General features: G+C 43.5%; 3 protein-coding genes and 1 long non-coding RNA gene across 7 annotated transcripts in view; 3 read left to right on the top strand and 1 right to left on the bottom strand.

The window, feature by feature from the left end:
- Positions 1–305: 305 nt before the first annotated feature.
- LOC124052682 (homeobox protein Hox-D3-like) lies at positions 306–6,881 on the top strand. 2 transcript variants are annotated; one of them, XM_046377216.1, is made up of 3 exons: positions 306–774; positions 4,260–4,611; positions 5,666–6,881. In XM_046377216.1, the coding sequence occupies exons 1-3, from the start codon at positions 604–606 to the stop codon at positions 6,244–6,246; spliced, it is 1,104 nt and encodes a 367-aa protein (XP_046233172.1). In that variant the 5' UTR covers positions 306–603; the 3' UTR covers positions 6,247–6,881. The 2 variants fall into 2 exon arrangements, with proteins under 2 accessions (XP_046233172.1, XP_046233173.1); XM_046377217.1 differs by lacking the exon at positions 306–774 and adding an exon at positions 2,163–3,231.
- Positions 6,882–7,053: 172 nt separating this feature from the next.
- On the top strand, positions 7,054–9,264 carry hoxb1b (homeobox B1b). The gene is made up of 2 exons (XM_046377218.1): positions 7,054–8,169; positions 8,439–9,264. The coding sequence occupies exons 1-2, from the start codon at positions 7,611–7,613 to the stop codon at positions 8,747–8,749; spliced, it is 870 nt and encodes a 289-aa protein (XP_046233174.1). The 5' UTR covers positions 7,054–7,610; the 3' UTR covers positions 8,750–9,264.
- A 264-nt stretch (positions 9,265–9,528) lies between these two features.
- Positions 9,529–15,300, bottom strand: LOC124052688. Its single transcript, XR_006842034.1, has 3 exons — positions 15,044–15,300; positions 13,771–13,866; positions 9,529–10,473 (listed from the first exon to the last, which is right to left on the bottom strand). It is a non-coding gene; the product is annotated as an uncharacterized LOC124052688 (long non-coding RNA).
- Positions 15,301–15,343: 43 nt separating this feature from the next.
- The window catches only part of skap1 (src kinase associated phosphoprotein 1), a 31,292-nt gene continuing 25,492 nt past the window's right edge, over positions 15,344–21,143 (top strand). For 2 of the 3 annotated variants that reach the window (XR_006842033.1, XM_046377213.1), the window contains exons 1-4: positions 16,751–16,984; positions 17,848–17,953; positions 18,529–18,554; positions 18,769–18,885. Coding sequence is in view for 2 of the 3 variants with exons in the window: in XM_046377213.1 (XP_046233169.1) it covers positions 16,945–16,984; positions 17,848–17,953; positions 18,529–18,554; positions 18,769–18,885 (289 nt within the window). In the remaining variant the exon portion in view is untranslated. Of the gene's footprint in view, positions 15,487–16,750; positions 16,985–17,847; positions 17,954–18,528; positions 18,555–18,768; positions 18,886–21,143 lie in introns of those variants that run through there. The other variant, XM_046377215.1, reaches the window with a different exon arrangement.

Raw genomic sequence — 21,143 nt, 5'->3', positions numbered from 1 at the left:
AAGAGAATTTATTAAACTGTGTTGTTAGCCAACAGAAGGGGAGAAACACCATCCGACCGGATTGTTTTCTGTTCTCATCTGTGCTGATGAACCTACCTTAATGATTAATTCACTATTAATAAAGCCAACAGTGGGCTCTAAACCCTTCAGGTCACATTTAAAAGTAAGTATCTGAGTGCATTGTTTTGAATTTAGTTAATAATTAAGCAGGCTGCAGCTTCTGTCCCTGTGCACGCGTGCAGACTGGCGACCTGTCATCTATATTCACCCTGTAGATCCGAATTTGTGTGAATATGGCAGCAGCCACAAATTCGCGTCTTGGGGAGTATGTAGGTGATGACACTTGACCTCGAGGGAAGAAAAACATTCGCCTAAAGGTCAGCAAAACGCTGCTTCCTGTACGTCCAGCAGTATGGGCCCTGCTGCAGTTTCCTGAGGCTGTTGTCGTGGCGAGAGGAGGGTCTGCGTGGAGAGCTGCAGGCCCTCAGCACAGTCAATAAGCTGCACTGTTTGAGTGTTTTTCTCTTTCGTCTTCTTCTTCTTCTTCTAGCTGCTCATTGTTGGAGAATATGACATGTGTGAAAGTTGCAGGACAGGCCTTCAATGTGGGCCTTTGTTCGGCACGTCGTTCATCTTCTATTCACTGCGCTGCCTGCAGCCGAGGAGGAGTTTTGCTTTGCAGGGAAACGTGAGGAGGACCTCAAACAAACAACTCCAAGTCTGCAGCGAGAGTGCGAGCGTCTCGATGAGGAGGACCGAGCCCAAAGACAAAAAGTAAGTTAACCACACGTGTTTTTTCACTGTGCTGGCAGCAGAAGTGCAGCAGTCAGAGTGTGAGTGTGGATCTGATGTGCAGCAGTCAGCTGGTTTACAAAGAGGCTGTGAGCAGATAAAATGAGTGTTAAACGGTTAATGTGCTTGTCAACAATTCTAACTTCTCCTATGGAGGCATGTTTCATATCACTACAACTGTGTTTCATAGAGTGATCTGTTTACAGCAGCCTCCTCGGATGGCTTCCTGCAGGAGAAGTTGTTGACAAATAATAATCACTTAAGTCTGCATATAGCTGGAAAGTGGAAGATGGAAAATAAAGTTTTATTTATGGCTTTGATCTTGATTTATTGGATAAAAAGGGAATTTAGAAATTTTACTTAAAGCCTGATTTTTAAAAACTATTTTAATTAGATTTATTAGATTATTTCTTCATTTGCTCCACTGTGTGCGTCGTGTGTGTGAGCTGAGGTTGCTGCTGCTGTTGACTCAACTGTCTTTGAATTAATTCAGAGCCATAAATCCCCTCCTGGTGGACACGTGGTGCCTGCAGCTAATTGACAAGAGAGGCTGCAGTGGCTGCATTTGTCAGCAGGCCTGCAGACTGAGTGGAGGGGTGGAGGTGGTGTGTGTGTGTGTGTGTGTGTGTGTGTGTGCATGTCCATCACAGATCAGACAGGCAGCATGAGGAGGAGGAGGAGGCGATGAAGACGAGAGGTAAAAGTGCAGCTCAGGGATGTTGTCATATCTAAACGATAACCGCGTGTCACTGCAGGCCACAGGGCTCACATGTGAATCTATATTCATATTTCATTCAGCACACTCACTGATCATCTGCATGCCCTCCTCCTCCTCCTCCTCCTCCTCCTCCTCCTCGTCTCCGGCTGGCTCATACATCACAGCACGATTCAGACTTTTTGAGCACAGTGCAGTTTGCTGATTTTCTTTGTGTTCACATGGCACTTTTAATAGCACCACCCAGACTATCTGTGAGATTTATGGTGCGTCTGCTCGTGTAAGGTACCAGTTTATCAGGTGCACCTGTCTGTGCTGACATGCAGGAACCGGGGAAGACAGAATATTATAATCTCCTCAGCAGGAGGCAAAGAAATTCCCCCATGAAGTTTTTTTTTGACACAAAGGTCAACTCACCGTGGAGCTCTAAGCCACACCTCACGGCCTTCACCAGCAGCTGGAGCTCAGCTGGCAGTTATTTACTGCACTAGAAACCACTTTCACCACTGAAAGCCATCAGATGTGGCTGAAAGCTGCTCAAAACGTACACGTGGTCCTTCTGCTAAGAGATTTCTGACAAACAGGTTAAAAATTATTTTTTTATTATTATTATTGTTATTGTTTTTTCTTAAATAAAGCTAAAGAGACATTTCACTAAATGTTGTCTTTAAAATTAAACTAAATAGGCTTCCTCACTAACTTTCATTTTTGGACGTGAGGTTCAAATGAACTGCATGGCTCACAGATCAAAGGTGCTCATTTGCATTAATTAACGCAGCTGGAGTTAAATATTAGCCTTCAGGGCCAATCAAAGCGATCGAGCACAACACGAAGATGAGAGATCAAAGAGAGATCAGATCGATCCCCCCCCACGCAGTAATCTGATTGGTTCATGGTGTAAAACCAGGATCAGCTCGAGTCCGGGCCTCATCACAGCCTCAACTTCCACCGTCTGTCTCCCCTTTAGAGCTTTAAAACGACTCCATCGGATCACTCATTTAAATTAGAAAAAAAAAATCTCATTACATAAGTAAGATCTAATGCACTTGGTATGTGAGTGCGTTAAAAAACTCAGACTACATACTGACAGCTTTCTTTGCTTGGGTGTTTTATGGCGTCTCTGGCGCGGCTCTTAAATGGGATGTTTGAATTTATTGTTACAGCGCTGGACGCGTTCCCAGGAGGGCTGAAACGGGACAGGAGACGTAGCTGCTTGTCTGTTCACACGAGGAGGATTTCTGGGCTGAAAACGCAGCTTGAACGTTTCAGAATAAAAAGTTTAAAAAGCTGGGGGGTTTTTTGTTGTTTTTTTTAATTCGCGCCACCGAAGGGAGGCGTCTTCTTAAAAGGCCCTTTCACTTGTCTAAATCAACTTCAAATGAGGGTCAGAAACAGAAATATTCCAATCTTTTCCTCTCCTCAGCCACCTTAATGTTTCGGGATTTTCCCTGTGCTCTAACTGCCATCCAAAAACCGTGTGTGATCTTTATCTCAGGGGCTTATTATCATATGAAACTGAGCTTGCATGATCAGCAGAAAGGGCTTGTATTTCCTCACACACACACACACACACCACACACACACAGTGTGCAGAAATGCTGTGCAGGGCGGTGTGAGCTGCAGAAACGCTGTCCACTCCGCAAAGCCTCCGTCACATCATCTGATGCGGGAGCCGCTCGCCTCCTCTGCGGGGATTCTTCTGACCTGGGAGGCTTTCCAGAAAGGTGAGAGGGAGGCTGTCGGCGTGTTTGTTTCGGAGCTGCTGAATGTGGGCTGTGGGTGTGAGGCAGCCGGGCTGTTGTGCCGCGGACTGGGTTATGTGTCTTTATGATTTACGAGCTTGACTCCAGCCGCGGTTCAACCAGAGTTCATAAAGCTGCGTGCCTCCAGACTTATTCTCTCTCCGTTTCTGCCCTTAAAGCTGCTGCTTTACAATTCTGTTGCGTTTAGAACGTGAGAGGAGTTGAATTTCACGAGGATTTTGGCTGGTTTTTCTTTTGATCGCGTTGCAGTTCAGGCCATAAAACGGCCGCAGCGCACAAAGGACTCTTTTATTATTCTGTTTAGTTTTTTTCGTGATGGATGAGTTTTGTAGGAGATTGTGATGGAACAATTCATTTTATCCTCCTTGAAAATGTTAGAAACATGACTATCCATTAACCGAATAAAGGCTGTTATTTATTTGATCCAAAGGCCCAGTCTAATTTCAGGAAACACACAGCGGAGAAAAGAATCAAATTAATGTATTTGCTTTCATACTTGTGCTAAATCTATTTTCTTTTTCTTAATTAATGTTTCTATGTCTGTGCGTGGACTAATTGGTTTTATTGTTTGCCATGCGCTGCCGTTGTTGTTGGTTTCATTAATCCGTTTTTGGACAAAATAACAATAATAATAATAACAATAATAATAATAATAATAATAAGAAGAAATAACCGCGTTTCATAACCTGAAATGGTTTCTTCGTTTGCTTCAGCTGTTTAACAACATAATGAAAAGGAAAACAAGCCTCACTGAGGTCTACACTAATTGTTGGGGGTAAACAACAGGAAAATAATTTCATTTCTCCCCAGATTGTACGAGATTATCCTCGGATTTGTGTTTTTCAGGCGGTTTGTGTCCCCCAAAGCCCCTGATTTCCCGTCGCCTCTCGGCTTGCTATTCATGTCAGCGTACTATTGAGTTGATAAGATGGATCATGTGGTCTCCTCCCTGATTCTGTCTCCGTCTTTTTTCCCCTGGATCCTCTCAGGCCAGAAGCCCAGGGCTCTCTGGAAACCTGCCATGTGACATTTGGCTGCCAGCGCTCCGTCAGAAGGTCAAAGGGGCCCCCGGTGCACATTGCATGGAAATGCAGGAAAGCAGCTCTGCACACACCGTCCAGCGGCACCACCTCTTCAGCCAGGCTCTGGGTGAAGTCGGCGGCTTCGGCTGCTCACAGCACGCAGCCGCGCACCACCGACCGGCGCAAACGGACACGTTTGAGCGCGCGTTTCCCCGGAGGTCAAAGCAACAAAACCCCAAAGTTCCCATGAGCAAAAAGGTTTTCCCCTGGATGAAAGAGTCCAGACACTCAGACCAGAGACACGGCAGGAGGACCGCAGGTCTGTATGACATGATGAGCAGCCAGCAAATGAGGCCTCTTCATTTGTGCGCCCTTTAACGAGCCTTTATGGAGTTAACGGAGGAAATTAGCTCATATTTTCTTCTTCTCAGGGTCAAAAGATCAGAAGGCTTTTAATGAAGCTGCAGTCAGACATGCAGCAGCAGGAGAAACACCTTGACTCGGATATTATTTTTATTTTATTTTATTTATTTATTTTGGGGTGGGGGTTATTTGAGTACCAAATAAAATAATAGAAATATTTGTAGTGCACAGAAAAATTAATTCAGAAAAATCCAAGTTTATAAAATGAGGTTTTAGTGGAGTACGTCAGGTTTTAAAGAGCCTGATAGTCTATTCAAGTTATTTTTAAATAACCCAAAACTACAAGTTTACCTCAGAGGCCTTTACTGTTTGTACAGCATACAACTTTAACCTTTTAATCTCTGGAAGAGATCAAACATCCACGTATTGGCTGCAGTTGCTGACTCATCACCTCAAGCTGAACTTTAATGTCACCATTTTTGAAATATCCTGGACCTGATTCCTCCTGATTCCTCCACGTCCAAACTGTCAGCATATAAAACGTAATGAACTTATTTTTCTTCGCGTTTTGTTGCCAGTTTTTTTTTTTTTTTGCATATTTTATTTAGGAAGCTTTTAAACAATTCACTGAGTAAAATTATCTTCTATTTCCTCCTGAAGCTACAGTCCGGCATGCAGCAGAAGAATAAACCCACCCTGAGCTCAGCTTTTAGGATGGCATTTAAACACACACGTTTATTTGTATACACAGTTACAAAATAAAGTTATTTATACCAGTTAGGTTGGCTGAACAGGCCCGCTCTTCACAGCTACGTCCTGTGGGCACTTTGGTACAACATGATCATAATAAGGACGTCAGTTATTTAAACCGAGAACTGACAGGAAACGCCAGTCAGACTCGCAGAAAGTAAGGAAGAAATGCAGAAACATGGACCCAGCAGACCCTCACAGTTCCTGCTCTGACCCGGTGGTCCCTTCCTCTTTGACCTTCCTCCTCTCTGTCTCCACAGGCACCTCCGTCAACGACAAGTGCCCGAGCGCGAGCCCGGCCTCCAAGAGGACGCGCACCGCGTACACGAGCGCGCAACTGGTGGAGCTGGAGAAGGAGTTTCACTTCAGCCGCTACCTGTGCAGGCCGCGGCGGGTGGAGATGGCCAGTCTGCTCAACCTCCAGGAGAGGCAGATCAAGATCTGGTTCCAGAACCGGAGGATGAAGCAGAAGAAGGACGAGAGAGTGCAGGGCCTCACCAGCACCAGCACGACCTCCTCCTCCTCATCCCCGTCGTCCCCCTCCGCCCCGGGCAGCCCCACGCTGTCGAGCCTGGGTTATGTCCATCTGGGCGGGGACTACCAGCCCGCCTCCCCTGCGCTCAAACCCCAACAACAGCAGCAGACCCAGCCGGCGTACCCGGCAGACTACTCCAAGTATCCCGCTTCAGGCTTCACGCACGGCCCGCTGTTTAACGTGCAGTACAACACGCACGGCAGCTCACACACTGCAGACCCAGACGTGGATCTTGACGGCTCATATTTCCCACAGAGCTGCACTCAGGACAGAATCATGCAAGCTCCAAAACTGACTCATCTGTAGCAGACTGAAGAGCTCGACTCTCCAGAAAAAAACCTTCCCTTTAATTTATAAAAGACTTCACTCATTTGTCTTGGTGCATGCATCTGCATTATTTATTTGGCTAATTAATCCAACTATTAGTCTTATTTATTCGTATTTATACATATTTATCCATCTTGTGCGTTTTATATTTATTGTTGTGTCATGGCGTCTTTGAATCATTTTTTTCAGAGACATTAGGAAATGTTTTAGATTAAAATGTTGCTGCAGCTACAAGTGATCTGTCAAGATTTCCTCTCCAGAGCAAAACAGACAGTACACAAAGACGACAGGCGACTGTAACGCAGCCAAAACGTAGGAAGAAAATGCTAAATTTCTCCCTTTTTGGTTAAAGTTTAATTAGCACTTGAGGTCTGCTCTAACAGCACATTAACGCTTTCTTAATTACGGATGAGTGTGGACGTGATAGGCCTTTGGAAGATATTAGCCCAGTCTTGGTGTCGTTAAACTCTCAAGCGCGAGAAAAAGAAGCCTGAAAATAAACTGTATGCTTCTTAAACGTGTCTTTGTTCTTTTATGGGCAAAGTGGGCCACACAAGCTGTCAGTCTCTTAAAAAGAGCGCATGATGGATGAATCCACTGCGCTGCTCCCGAGTCAAAGCTGAAGAAATGTTTTGGGAATAAGCCAATACATCCTTAAAATTTATTTTGAGATAAATTCATAGTTTAGGATATCGACGCTCCATGAGAATTACGCCAAATTAAGACAGAAACAACACCAGCTCAAACTGCGCAAAGGCCATAAATTAAAAAAGTAGGCTAGAGGAAACATTAATACCCAGATTTTAATGTTTATTATTCATGCTTGTGTTCACCTTCAGTGGGATTCATGGTTGTTCAAAAAATAATTTATCAGTCCATATGTAATAACTTTTAGCATAAAAACAAACAACAAAATACATCATTTGTGCCCCGTTTTCACTTCTTTGGAAGTCATAATACTTCTGATACTAAACCCATATTATTATTATGTGTTATCGTTTATGATCTTAACATTTTGTCATCCCGCGCTCCTCTAACGCCGTCGCCTGAAAATGTGTGCCCATGTTTGTGTTCTTATCAGCTGGATGAGCGAGTTTGATTGAAGCATTTGTCATGTAAATGCGAGCCGTTTGATGGACGAGCCCGCAGACTTGACAGAGTGCTGTAGGTCCTTTGCCATTGGCGTTTGTCGGGTCACATGGTGTGTCAGGAAGGTGATATGAGGGTGGAAGGCAGTTTTACAGCTTTGACATACTACCTAGAAGGTCAGGGCAAAGGGAGCACCGATTAATGACTGCTCTGTCTTGATCAAGCTCTGAACAAACAATAGGCCCGGGTCCAGGATGAATTCCTACTTAGACTACCCCGTGTGCAACCGGGGAGCAAATATCTTCAGTCCCAAGGCCGGATACCACAATCTGAACCATGGATACATGTCGAGCAACTCGTGCGCAACAAGTGATAGTTACGCACCGGACGGGCGCTTAGTTGCAGCAACGTCTGCGCCACACCAGAGCCCGAGCCTCCCTCTGCACCACCAGACACACGTCAACCTCGACCTGCAATTTGCAACAGCGGGTAACTCCATGTATGGGTCGCCTCTGGAGTACGGACATCACCAGTACGGCCTCGCACCCGAACAGGACCGGAGCTACATTCACGCACAAGTTTCACCGCTGGGAACAAACATGGCTCCCTACACCGGGGACAGCTGTGGGCCTGCAGTTGCCACCGGCAGTCAATATCTACATTTTGGCAACGGAGACCAGAGGCTGCAAGAATATTCAGACAGTGTTTACGCCAGGTTACCGCCCCAAAGTAAGAGGGAGGATTTGGACCACGTGGAGGAAACGTCTAAAACATTCGACTGGATGAAAGTGAAGAGGAACCCCCCGAAAACAGGTTAGTTCGTCCTCAGACCTGAGAATAAGAGCCACAAGGGCAATTTAGAGAACCCATGAGACCCCCGGAGGTAATATTGACCCACAGTGCGTAAAACACAAATCACTTGATATAATGGCGCCTAAGTGTTTTACATTGTCCTAAAAAATTAAATCTGTCGACTAATGTTTTGCATTTTTTCCTTCTCATCCTCACACTGACACTCTCACTTCCAGCTCTGTGACTTTTATGTTCTCCTCCATCATCCATTCATCCATTTCTCTCCACAGCTGTCCTGTCGGAGTTCGGGGTTCCCGGCCAGCACAACGTGATCCGAACCAACTTCACCACCAAGCAGCTGACCGAGCTGGAGAAAGAGTTCCACTTCAACAAGTACCTGACGCGGGCACGGAGGGTGGAGGTCGCAGCCAGTCTGGAGCTCAACGAGACGCAGGTGAAAATCTGGTTTCAGAACCGCAGGATGAAGCAGAAGAAACGCGAGAAACTGGGCTGCGTTTTGGTCAACAGTGCGGGCCCCGTGGAAAAACTCGCCGGCCCTGACACCCCTCCAAAGGCGAAGGGGAAGGACTGTGAACCATAACGAAAGAACAAATATGACTGTGGAGGCTTGCGCAGTCCTCACTTCTTCCCCTCAGTCGCACCATTCCAGAAAAACTGTGAAAAATGCACGCAGACTTGTGCAGTGCATACAGAGCTTGAGCTGACGGTGCGTTCATTTCTGCATCGGATGCCGAGAAACTTGTAAAAATGTTAAAAGTTATTTTTTCATCCGTTCTTTGTTTGAAAGCTGCCTGTCATAAGCCCGTGCTATGTTTTCTGTTGCACTGAAGTTCTCAGTGTCAGTGTTTGCACTATTTATTTACAGGGTATTTTCCAACAATTGTTGTGATGATTTAGCTTGATAAAGTCTATAAAATGGAGACAAAAAGTTTTGTGTTTGCTGTTAATTGCAAAAAGAAAACATTTAGGTTGTAACAAGGCTGATAATCCCTTTTAAGTTCAATCAAATTTTTACTTTCATACAAAATTTGCTCCCTTTGAAATCATTTCCTTCTATTTCTTTAAAAAAATATATGTATATAATAAATTGTTCTAAATGAGAATGTTGTTGAATCGCATTATAAATTCTTTTTCTATATTTACTTCCATTAATAGTCTCTCCAAAGTCCCCTTGCATAATGTGACAAGAGGGATCTTTCACAACACATGGGGTGGTTCCCAGTGACCTTTTCACCTCGAAATACCTCCAGGGGCTCTAAACATGACAACAAACTCCAGGGAACCTGGTCTCACCCTGGATTTGTTACCCAAATTCTGCTTGGATACAGCTGACACGGGCTGCAATGACATCCACTTGCATTTTACATAACTTTAGTTAGTTTTTAATTTTCCTTTAAAAACAAACAAACACAGAAACCAAGTGGATTATTTAACCTTTCCGTGCTCATTTTGGCTTCACCTTTGGCTAAACATTTGTCCCAGCTGACCAGCTAAGTTTCATCTGATGGTGAAGGGGCAGCAGTTTCAATATTTGCACTGGGTGTTGGGTTTGTACACACAGTTTCTGCCCCAGCAGCACTGGCCTGTTGGTGCCCTTTTTCCTAAAGCTGAGGTTCACACAGAGTTCAGGCACAAATGAACGCAGCGTCAATCTGTCAAGACACCAGAGTGGCTTGGAGAAGTCAACAGCAGGCCTCTCATTCTTCAGGTTTTTGCAGGTATCGCTTTTAATAGTTAGACTAAAAAGTCTATAGGCCATTTAGTCAGAGTCCAGGTTTGTGCTAAATCCTCTGAAAAAGATGTTTTTAGGAAATGGAAATCAGCAATCATTTGAAATATATCTGCATGAGTATGCAGTTCTCCTACAACTATATTAAAAATTAATACAGTTCCACTAATAGGAGTTACAGTTGAAATACCATACGGCCCATTACTGTAAATTAGAAAATGGCCGACAGGTTTGTTGTCAGACTTTTTTTTCTTTAGCCAAAAGCTTCCTCTTCAGATGAGTCACAAGGCCAAGGACTGGGGAAGTGACAATCGATGTGGTGAATAGTGACAGATTGAACAACAAAAGAAAGGGGACAGTGCAGAAAACAAGTGTGGGACTTCATTCCAGAGGTGTGATCCCTGCCATCTCTGTTGGTAATACCTCAGCGCTCCCAGTGGGCTCTCCATCTGGAGGTGTCAGAGTCGGTGCTGCAGCCAACACCGCGGAGACAGATGTTCAGCTGGGGGAGAGGAGGGGGGAGGAGGAGGAGGATGTTTTTCACCTTCGGAGCAGCACGGCCCTCTTTTTGCCTTCTGCCAGAGAATGTAGGGCAAGGAGAAGAGGGGAGCAGAAAATTGTAAATGAACTCGGAGATCCTGTGTGGTCACTAATAAAAAAAAAAAAAAAAATTAAAAAATCAAGTGCTACAAACACCTGATGGAAACAGCAGCAAACCGCTTTCCCCTCAGATATCTTACACATCTTTAGCCGACCCGCACCCCCCTCGCCCCGGCACTCTGTTTGAGGTCAACCCAGTGCTGTTTGTACCCCATGCTGCTTGCAGTTGTTGCAGGCTCTTTTACAAGTCTATTGCCAGGCTCACTTCCTTGGTTTTTGACCAGTTCCTCTGTCGCATGTCACTCTGCAGGGTCCCGCGGCTTCAAAGGGATACTAGATACAGTATTCATGGGATAACGGGGGGTTGGTCATCTAAAAGATACCGCAGAGGAGTAATTTTTACTGGCAGATATCAAACACGGCTATTTAGGTTAACGCCATTTATCTATAACATATGCAGTACATACACTATTACTGTGACAAGGCACAGAGATAAATGCAGCGACGGTGAGCGAAGTGCAGAACAGAAACATCCACTAAACAGGGCGATATCGACAATACTTATAATACATAAGAGACCTTTTCAGGGGTAAAACAATAGAGGAAAATGATGATCACAATTTGAAGGTGATGTCATCACGTCTTATTTCACCCAACCAGCTGTCCAAAATCCAAAGATATTCAATTTACTATAAAGCAACTACAACTGAAAGCAGCAAAGCACCACATTTAAGGGGCTTGGACCATCAGATGTTTGACATTATTAGTAATCATTCAATACTGAAAACAACACTTTTTAGCACCTTTTAAGATGGTGACAAAGTGTTTTTAATTAAAATAAGCAAATGACACTGAATGGTCACATATGTTATTCTAATTCTGTGGGTTGTTTACCAGTATTAAGTCACACTGAAGCCTCATGGAGAAATGCTGCCTAGTTATGAATGGCACACTCTCTTCTTCCTTTGTTATGGCACTGAGGCTCTTTTTAGCCCAGGCTGGGAGATTCTTGACAACCATCCCCCATCCGAGTCAGGCTCGATTGGATCTGGAAGCGCCAGCCGACCTGAAGCCCCAGCCTCCTGGGTCCCCCTGCGACTGCATCTTTTCCCCACTCCATCAGCATAGTAACTGAGAGAGACAAGTGACTTGGCCAGGGTTAACGTCTTAATACTCCCTGGGATTGCCTCCAGGATCCAAATGGCTACCCCTAATAGTTTTCCTCCTTCGTGTGCCTGTCAGACCGCCATGACTATATGCCGTAAGAAAAACAAGACTAGCTGAGAGGCAGAGTAACGAAGCAGCACAATGAAATAATGAGGGGTGGCGAGGAAGAATAGAGCCCCCATGAAAGCTCTGGTGGAAAGAAACAGTTTGGAAGAGATGCTCCATGTGCCCCTGCGTGGATACTTTGCATGGACAGCCTGTACACTAAACTGGAAATTAAACCGGCTTCTTCCTTTAGAGCCCAAGAGGGGAAAACCAGAACTCAATCAGTGTCACGTCACATGGTTCAAAGCGGCCAATTCGATGCTGCCAAGAGGTTGAGAAATGCAAGGTGACAGTTCATTTTACCAGTGACAGTGTGTCGGTCTCGCTTGCTGGTTCCCCAGTCAATTCCCAGCGAGCAGTGAAGGTTGAGCGTTGCTGGAGACAGACAGCAGCTCGGCCCCCCCACCCCACACAGTCCTCCTCCTCCTCCTCCTCCTCACCACCACTCTCTCATCGACCCCGCTCTGCTTTGTATTCCAATTAACTGGACAGAGGGAGAGGCGGCAGTGTGCAGGATCACAGGCACAGGCAGACACATTCTTCTGGCGTCCTTCCAGTCTCTCAATCCCACCACTATCAATAGTGCTGTGCTTCCCTTTTCCCTTCCTCTTCCTCTGTCCCTGGTTCACGACAAGGGCCAGTTGTTCCAGGGGGATAATTCATATTCTTCTTTAACAACTGCCTCTAGGGACAATGTCTTGGTAATGAAAAATAGGTCCCTCTCATACATACATATATCACATGTAATAGAGGTGTGTAATCACTCAGTCGAGTCGAGGCACGGCGAGCTGTAACTGCTACTCTTAACAGACATCTCAAATAATGCTGAATTAATATTTTGAAATGGCTCATATATCCTAACATAATACAATTTGAATGATTTTATATTCAGTGCTTATGGGGCTCTCGCTGATTTGAGCACAAGCTGAGGTAACTCCCTGACTCAGTCGATATGTGGCTGACTGAAGGTTGGAGATTTAGCACAACACATTTGCTCCTCTGTCTTTTGTGTCCTCAATCTATCATCACTTTTTACCTCACCGCCACCAAAGCCCCCCTACACTGACACATGTTTGAGCAATGGGTGGGTTGGGAATACAATGATTGTGAGGAAATCCGAAGAGTAAACTGCCTCTTTTTATCTCCTCGACCAACACAAACATTTACCACAGACCCTTAAGAATCAGGCCAAACACCTTTTTTTTGAATATGCTGTGACATGTTTAAATTAGGGCAACATTTGAGCACCAACTTGAGATATTTGCTGTTGGAAAAGGTGACACCTATTCTGACAGAGTGATTTATGCCAAGCTGTGAGTTTGAGTCCTCTGCCTCTTTTTAAATACAACTTTTAATCTTTTTATAGAATTTTAAAGATGAATTCCTCAATTTGAAAATAAACACAGCCCTCAGCTACGGCACTTCCTTTTTTCTGAAATAAAGACAAACAGAGCCTGAAAGACAGGTATGGGTACTTCACTATTTGTCCCTCTGGACTGCAAAATAGCTTCTTGAGAATGCAGTGTGTGTGTTTGCAAGACAGGATACAGATACACACACCCTTCATGCCCCGAGGATCCTCCTGACTCTCTCTCCTGGCTCTATCAGATCAGAGAGACCTGCTGTCCCTCCCCACACTGCAATGCAAATGAAAAGGAATGCGCTGATAAAAGGCCAGATCTTAAAGATGAGAGGGCAGAAGGAGGACAGAGGGAGCGAATGCTAAAGGGGGAGAGCCTCTTGGGGAGATGAGAGGTGGCGGAGGAGTCAGTGTTGGTAGTAGCGGGAGATCATAGCCTTGCTCCCCCTCAGCGGCGTTTGATACAGGGCTTTTGTCGCTCTTTCAGCAGTGCATTGTTGGGTGGTGTAATCCCCGTCGGATTACAAAGAGCTTCCCTTTTCATATGGGGCTGACCCAGCAGGCAGGTGGCTGGGGCTCTGTGGAGCTGTCAAGGGGAGGGAACCTCTTTTCCAGGGGAGGGGACCCCAGTTCCTCTTACCTTCACAGGGGCTTTTTGCTGGGAGGCCAGTCAGGCGCAGGTCAACGTGGGGACAATTCTGACATGGGATTCAACTCGGCCTGACCCCGTGGCTTCCTGTTGAGAAATGACAGGGAAGGAGACCATCATGAAGTAGCATTAAGGATGAAAATTATTAAAATATGACAGTGCACTGAAACAAAACTGCTGCTTCTATTACTGCTTTATGTAGGGAAAACAAAGTCATATTTAATAGCATAAATGCAACAGCAGGGTAATTTTTTACCTAACGCAATGAATTACACAATTTGGGATCACTGCAGCAAGCAGAAAACCTTTTAAGTTTCTTATTTATTGCGTTTAAACAAAAAGAATTGTCAACAGAAATAAACTCAATGTGCCTCTTGTCCATGGACACAGCCTTTTATTTTTTTACAATTTAGGTTTGATTCAAAATGATGCATTAACTCCCCATTTTTGTTAAAAAACTCAGGCTCGATAGCCAGTGAAATAGCAACTAATACTGTGCATGTGTCTGTGTGATGTTGCCCAGTATATGGAATAATTATCTTGCCAGCTTGAATACACATTCCACATTTTAAAAGACAAAACAAATATAACATCACTCCAGCACAGCCTTGATTGATATCTGGTGTATTCTGTCGATGCGAGCAGCGTCTGACTGTGCTTTGCTTTCTTGATGGCTTTCCTTGTAGTGTTTCAGTAACACGGGATCAATAAGGTGATAGTCAGGCCCACCTCTATTTCTGTCAGTACTTCTACCCATACCTCCTCTACACTAATGTCAGCCGTGTATATATAAGCCCAGTCCACGCCATCCCATTGCTGTTCACCCTTAACTGGTAATATAAACCATTCAAGCATATCTGAAACAGTGAGGAACCAATTTAATGATGTTCCATTCACGTGTTGTCAGAAGTATAATTATTTTATAAGCTTGAAAGATCCAGCAAAGTGGTGAACACTTATAATATATATTTGTATAATTTAAACAGTGAAAGTGAGAATTTCCAAAAATTGACACAAACTGCTATTTAGAGTAAAGATAATGTTAATAATCTTTTACTATTGTATGGCCTCTAAAAACATCGAATGTACCACATCTTTGAATTACGATTTTACAACTTCAGTAACTGATGAGTATTTGAAAGCAGCGCATGTACAAAAGCCGTGGCAAAACGTCGCTTGTATAAATTGTATAAATTCAAAACCACTTTTTTTAAAAAAATGTCCACCTTTATGGTGGCATTATGTTGTAAATATATGAACTTACTCATAAATAATGTTGGTAGAGGAGGAACGTCGTCCACCTTCACAGACCAGGTGAGTTAACGTTAGCTAATCAAGGCCCTCCAGGTTAAAACAGCTAGCTAACGGCCTCTAAACACGTCAGAATATTCTAAATTAGCTAATGGTACCTCAGCTAACTACAGGTTAGCCCGGCTTCAGTGTTAAAGAGTAAAAACTTTTACACTGTATATGAATGGTAGACAGGTAAGGTGATCAAAGTATATGCTCCCACATAAGACACACAGACACAGTCACTTTAAATAAGAAAAAAAGGTGCTACGTTACCATTTCCGGGCTAAAGGTCAATTAGCAGGCTAGCGGTGACGCCCCGCCCCCAACTGGTTGTGTCACTTTGGATTAAATGCTAAAAGATGATTTCTTCATGTTACTGTGATAGTCGGTGATGCAGGGACAGGAAACCAAAAGGTGGGTAAAGTATTACCTCCAGCTCGTGATCAAGCAAGGGAACAGTGAGATTTAAATTCAAACATGAGCTGATAAGTTTATATTCAGATACTCTCTGATGATTAGTAGCTGTGTTAGTTAGGCCAATGTCTCATCAGCGGTTGCTTGTAATAGCTAACCAAAGTGAGAGAAATAGGGCTCTGTAAAATATTGCTTAGGTCACTTTTAGATTACATTTAGTACAATAAACAGTCTATACCCGCGGTTGTATAAAAAATTATGAAATACTTGGAATAATTTATCCAAAATAGCAAAAGGCTGTTATTTGTTTCACTAGAAAACTGGGACATACTGTATAAAACAGTCACCACTGTTTGAGTCTCTCCACTCTTATGGTGAAGGATTATATTAGCACAGGATGAACAATACTGGCCACAACCTATTAGGCGAAAAACATACAAGAGCAGCCATCACTTTATGTCACGGGTATAAGGCCTGTTTATTCCTGGGCTTAATGTAAATATAATAATGAATAACATCTCCAGTATGCTGCTGCTGGTGTGCAGTGTGTGCTTTCAGAGTGATATTTAGGTATTATTTAGCTGTTTTAGTTGGGCAAGTTTTCAAGGGACCCACTTTGCATTTCAGGTGCTCTCACATGCAGCCAAGAAGGGTTGAATAACTTTTTTTTTTTAAATTCTCCTAACAGGAATCTTGTTTTGCCTACAAGTATTAGTATTTTTTTTATTTCTAATGTGGTTCTTTATTGATCCTCATGGGGAAATTGTATGTTTGCTCTTCCCACTTTGCAAGGTGGTCAGAAAACAAAAAACAGCAACAGAGCAGAACAAATTGTTGACACGGTGAAATAGATAAAATCATTTGATCTATTTTTATTTTTTATAGGATGGATGAACATCCACATATACACAAAGGAAAGCATAAAAAAGAGAGGTAGAGATGTACGTTGTCCAAAGTTTCGATTTGCATGTTTTTACAAACACCCACATGAACGTAACATTTGTGTTTTTTCTTAGCTTTGTTCAAATCTTTATCACAGACAGTTTTTCTATGCTCCACTGCTGCTGAAAGTAGCCATCGTACATAATCATGGCTCTCTGCTTTGGTTTTGTTTGTGACAGTGTTGCTGTAGTTCAGGCAGAGGGGTTTTCTCAGTGTCAGTCAAATTGTGTCACCTCGACTGAGAAACCAGAGTGTGGAGGAAGTTGTCATCTGTGCACCTGCTCCACCCAATTTTGTGCAAATCTAGATAAATGCACGGAAGTCAGTTTTGAGAACAAGAGGACACAGGTGGTTAGATGCTGTGCCTGGCTCTGGTCCTTGTCATGGAGCTGTAACAGTATGGCTCAGTGTACATAAGCTGCTCCGTGGAGTAAAAAGCCAAAGAGTGAAGACTCTGAAAAAGTCTGAAAAGTCGTCGATCCAAAGTGTCTTGAATTGGAAAGGTGAAAGCCCGGGATGGCGACAGTCCCCACCGATATTAGGAGACTTTTGGATGGTAATGTCTTTATTTATTTATTTGTACAGCGAACCTTACAGTTTTGTTTTTAATTTATGCTACCAAAGAGGAGTGTAACTGTGGAAATATAGGGAAAGCAAGGCTGATTATCACAACAAAATGAAATTTAAAATGTACAAATGTTCTGTTGCTGCTTAGTTGTGAATGCATAGACGGTTAAGTAAGAGAAAATTCTCACACCTGCTGTTGTTTCTAGTTGTACAAACAAAAGCAGACAGTATAACATAAAAACAACATATTTATTGACCCCCTGTGTTATGCTGTGAACTGTTCCCAATATGATGACACCTTGGCATTTACTACATTTGCATGTACTGCCAGGCCATCAAACAGCGCCTTTGGAAGAACATTTGCATATGTCCGTTTGTTTTTGTGATGTGAGGATATAAAGAAATTGAATCAGATAAGTTCTGTGGGCGAACCTGTTTCACAAGAATCGGTCTCACTTTGCTGGATAATGCTAAGACTTTTGTGTGGTTCTTTGTGTTTCAGTTCAGTAACACAGTGGCAAAAATATTAATCATAATAACTTCCTTTTACAGATATTTGAAAAGGTAACGTCTTACTGGTTGGATTTAATTTTCACAGGTCAAGTCACCCAAGGAGTAGTTTTATGTTTTTAGGTTCCGAAGCCTGTCTTCAGTCACCATTATAGAAACAACCATTCATAAAAAAAAACCATTATAATGAGTGTTTATTAATTAAGATATTTTGTGAAAGTGCTGATAAAACGTTGGGGGTCATGAACAGTGTTATTCACAATGTTTGAATCCCTTAGTGTGTGTGCCCTTCAAAAAGCAAACCACAAACATCATGCTTACAGTGTTTTCTGTTGTCTTCAGACTGCGAGCTGTTTGTGACCGAGCTCCTCGAAGATGAGGACCTCAGTGAAAGTGCCCAAGAGGCACGTCAAATCCTGCTGGGTAACTTCAGATTCGTCCATGAAAGGTAGGATTTTACCTCTCGAAGCAGCATTGTGTGTTTACCAAGAGATACAGAAAGCTGTGTTACTCGCCAAGTGTCACAATGTAATTTCATGACACCATTATCTGAGTTTTGCTCTTAACACCACAGAAGAACCTTAATTGTTGCTGTAATTGCTTTAAACACAGTTTGCAAAATTACATTAGATCGAGCTCATTTAGTCTAACGGTGTCACCTTCAAGACTTCATTCTTGATTTTATTTATTGTTATTAAAATTCTTTAAAGATCTTACACGTCGCCTGTTTTCATCTCAAGTGGTGTCATTTCCAAGACGGATTAACAGTCCATGAAGCCAAAAAACTGAAACTTTTGTATGAAACTATAGTTTACTGCGGAAACAACTGTGCTGGTGTTGACTGCACTGCATGATAAGAAATGCATGCACTGGTACAGAACACTTGTGGTTTTGTGGTCTGCTACACAGGAAACAATTACTGAATTTATGAAGCAATACTGGAGCTGAGTTGCCTGTAAAATGAAAGCACAGTAAACTTTTCAGTGCATGAGATCTTGATCTGTGCTTATTTTGATTTTACAGGAACCCTCAAGAATTCCCCCTTGCAAGTAAGTAAAATTACTGTGAACAACCTCTATTATCAAAGTATCACATACTGCTTTAACTACACCGACTACAGAGTTCTTTCAGGTGTATATGTATATCTATTACTGACAAGTTTATCCAATACTACTGAAGGTTAAGTCTTGCAGGCTTGGCTTGTGTGACTCACCCCCTCACATTTGCTTTGTGTCTTCCTTTATCCCACACATACACACTCAGTGGACTATCGGGAAGAAGATGGTTCTGATGACAACCGCAGTTTCGATTTGGGTCGCTTTGCCCAATCAGATGACGCCTCATTAGCCTCTGACAACCAAGATGATGGAGCCCCAGAGTGTAAGTTAACAACAGTCCTCATTCTGATTCCCTGTGTGTGTGTGTGTGTGTGTGTGTGGGTGTGTTTTAGGTTATTTGCGCAATGCAGAGATCTAAGCTCATAAAGGCCCTCACAAGATGAGCTAAAACAGAAAGGAAAGAATTTAAATTTGAGAAGCAGACACAAGCCCACATTACATTTTGCCACAAGCTCGTACCATCTAGTTTAAACAAGGACAACGGAGTGAAACTTTAACTGTAATAATGAATCCTTCTAGTCTCTGTTATCTGTGTGAACATGTGTTTCCACTGAGAGGCCACAATGTGTGAGAAATTCTGCACCCACGAAGGAAAAAGGTGAAAAGGAGGAGTCAGTGTCACAGGAGACAATGCAGTGTTCCTCTGACAGAACTACACAAATGCATTTTTGACACACGAGCCTCACCAGACACACTGGCACACCTACACCTCTCTGCAGGAAGTGCAGTCAGACCCTTTTGCTGTGTGTTGTTGCTCGTCCTCTTCATTTGAAATAAAACAGACCACATGTGTGAAATTTTGCCCTTCGCTGGCCTCCTACCTCGCAGCCTCACTCCTGTGACATCAGTGACTCCTCCTCTTCCCTCTCCTCTCCCTCCTGGCCAGTGTGCAGGTAGGTTGTCCTGATGCTGGCGAAAAAGGGGGCTGGTGGTTCACTCAGGCCCGATTGGTGACCTAGAGCTCCCTCCAGTGGCAGATCCTCCTCTCCTGGTCTGTCCCCTTGAGCTGTATGTGTGGACTGTGGGAGGCACGGAGGCGGCCCACACAGAGAGGAGGCTTTGTAGCTGCAGGCTAATGCAGTGATTGATTGACCCCGAGCCCCTCTATTCTCTCACAACCGGGTTTGAAATACAACACTGTACCTGAGGGGCCATGTGTGTTCCATCCCTCTCTCCCTTTATCAATCTTTCTCTCTGTCTTCCTTTCTCGGACTTGCCCTCCCTCCAGTTAAGACTTTTTGTGTTTCTGACTCTCTGACTTCTGTGCGCCAGCTAAGAGCCCTCGACGTGACATGCCGCAGGTGGGCATTATTGACTTGGCTGCCTCAGGTGCCCGTCTCTACCCTACTTCTGGTAAAGCTGGAATCTTGTGGAATTTGCCAGTGAGGGGAAAAAAAGAATATGTTGTCACTGTTTAAATGCCAGCTGGATTTAGTCAAAAATGATCTCCTTCTTTGGTAATGACTTAATGAACTCCTCTGCCCACAGAAGAGTAACTGCCATCTTTCCCCTCAACTTTGGAAAAATGGAGTGAACAAATCACGGCAGATGGTGGGAAGATGGACCACAAGATAATGATAATTCGTTTTTTGGAATTGTTCATATCAGAATAAACAAGGCGAGATTTCCTCAGGGAAACAAACAAAATCAAACTATAAAAATGCTTAAAAAATTTCCCTTACGGCCATAATGGTAACACGCACATCTGCAAACTACGCCGTCTGTTACTGCAGATGCAATAGTTGCTCACACTCGAATGTTGTGTCACGCCATTGTTGGTGTTAAATGTGAGAATTATGCAGCACTACCAGAATCTTTTTTTTTCCTTTAATTTGCATTTTAGCTTTGAATATCAACAACTAATGTCCCCTGACACCGAACAACTAACCTTAAAACAGACATTTTATTGTTGGATCAATGATCGTAACATTTGATTGTGTAAGAAAAATCTGTGTGCCGGGAGATGGCGACCATGTTGGCGTAGTGAATGGCCTGTGTCCTCACTAAAAGGGCATGTGGAGTTCATAGTTCATTCTCTGTTCACCGCCAGTTGAAAGAAATGGCTCACGCTTTTCTGCTAGGCGGTCTGTTTCAATGGAGGAGGGAGTGTTTGTGGGAAATAATGGCATGACCATTTAATGAAATCAGTGACATTTTTGGAGGAACAGTCATCCATAGGGGACGATTTGGGTTTATTTAAATTTTCCTAACCCTGACCTTTTGTAGCACAAAAAAATTAATGATAATTTTGTTATTTTAGTGAAAGGTAGAAAATCGAGTTTTTCTTTTCCTCGAGTTTAATTGTATCATTTTATTTGAGCCTACTGTACACAATAGAGACTTTGTGACTCGGAGGATGTATTATCCGTGGTAATCGACTGCCTGCCTTCGCTGCTCTCTGTTCCCTAACCAGAGAGTGAGTGAGTGTGAAGTCGATGGCTGCTTTTACACGCAGGAGGAGCCTGCGCCGTTTGATTAGATGCGGTGGCCTGTTGTCTTCAGCGGACTGGGTGACACCAG

This window comes from Scatophagus argus, chromosome 21 (genome assembly GCF_020382885.2).
Source record: "Scatophagus argus isolate fScaArg1 chromosome 21, fScaArg1.pri, whole genome shotgun sequence".
Classification (NCBI taxonomy): Eukaryota; Metazoa; Chordata; class Actinopteri; family Scatophagidae; genus Scatophagus; species Scatophagus argus.
The sequence above is the reverse complement of the archived record's forward strand: the minus strand, read 5'-3'. Positions and strand labels throughout refer to the sequence as shown.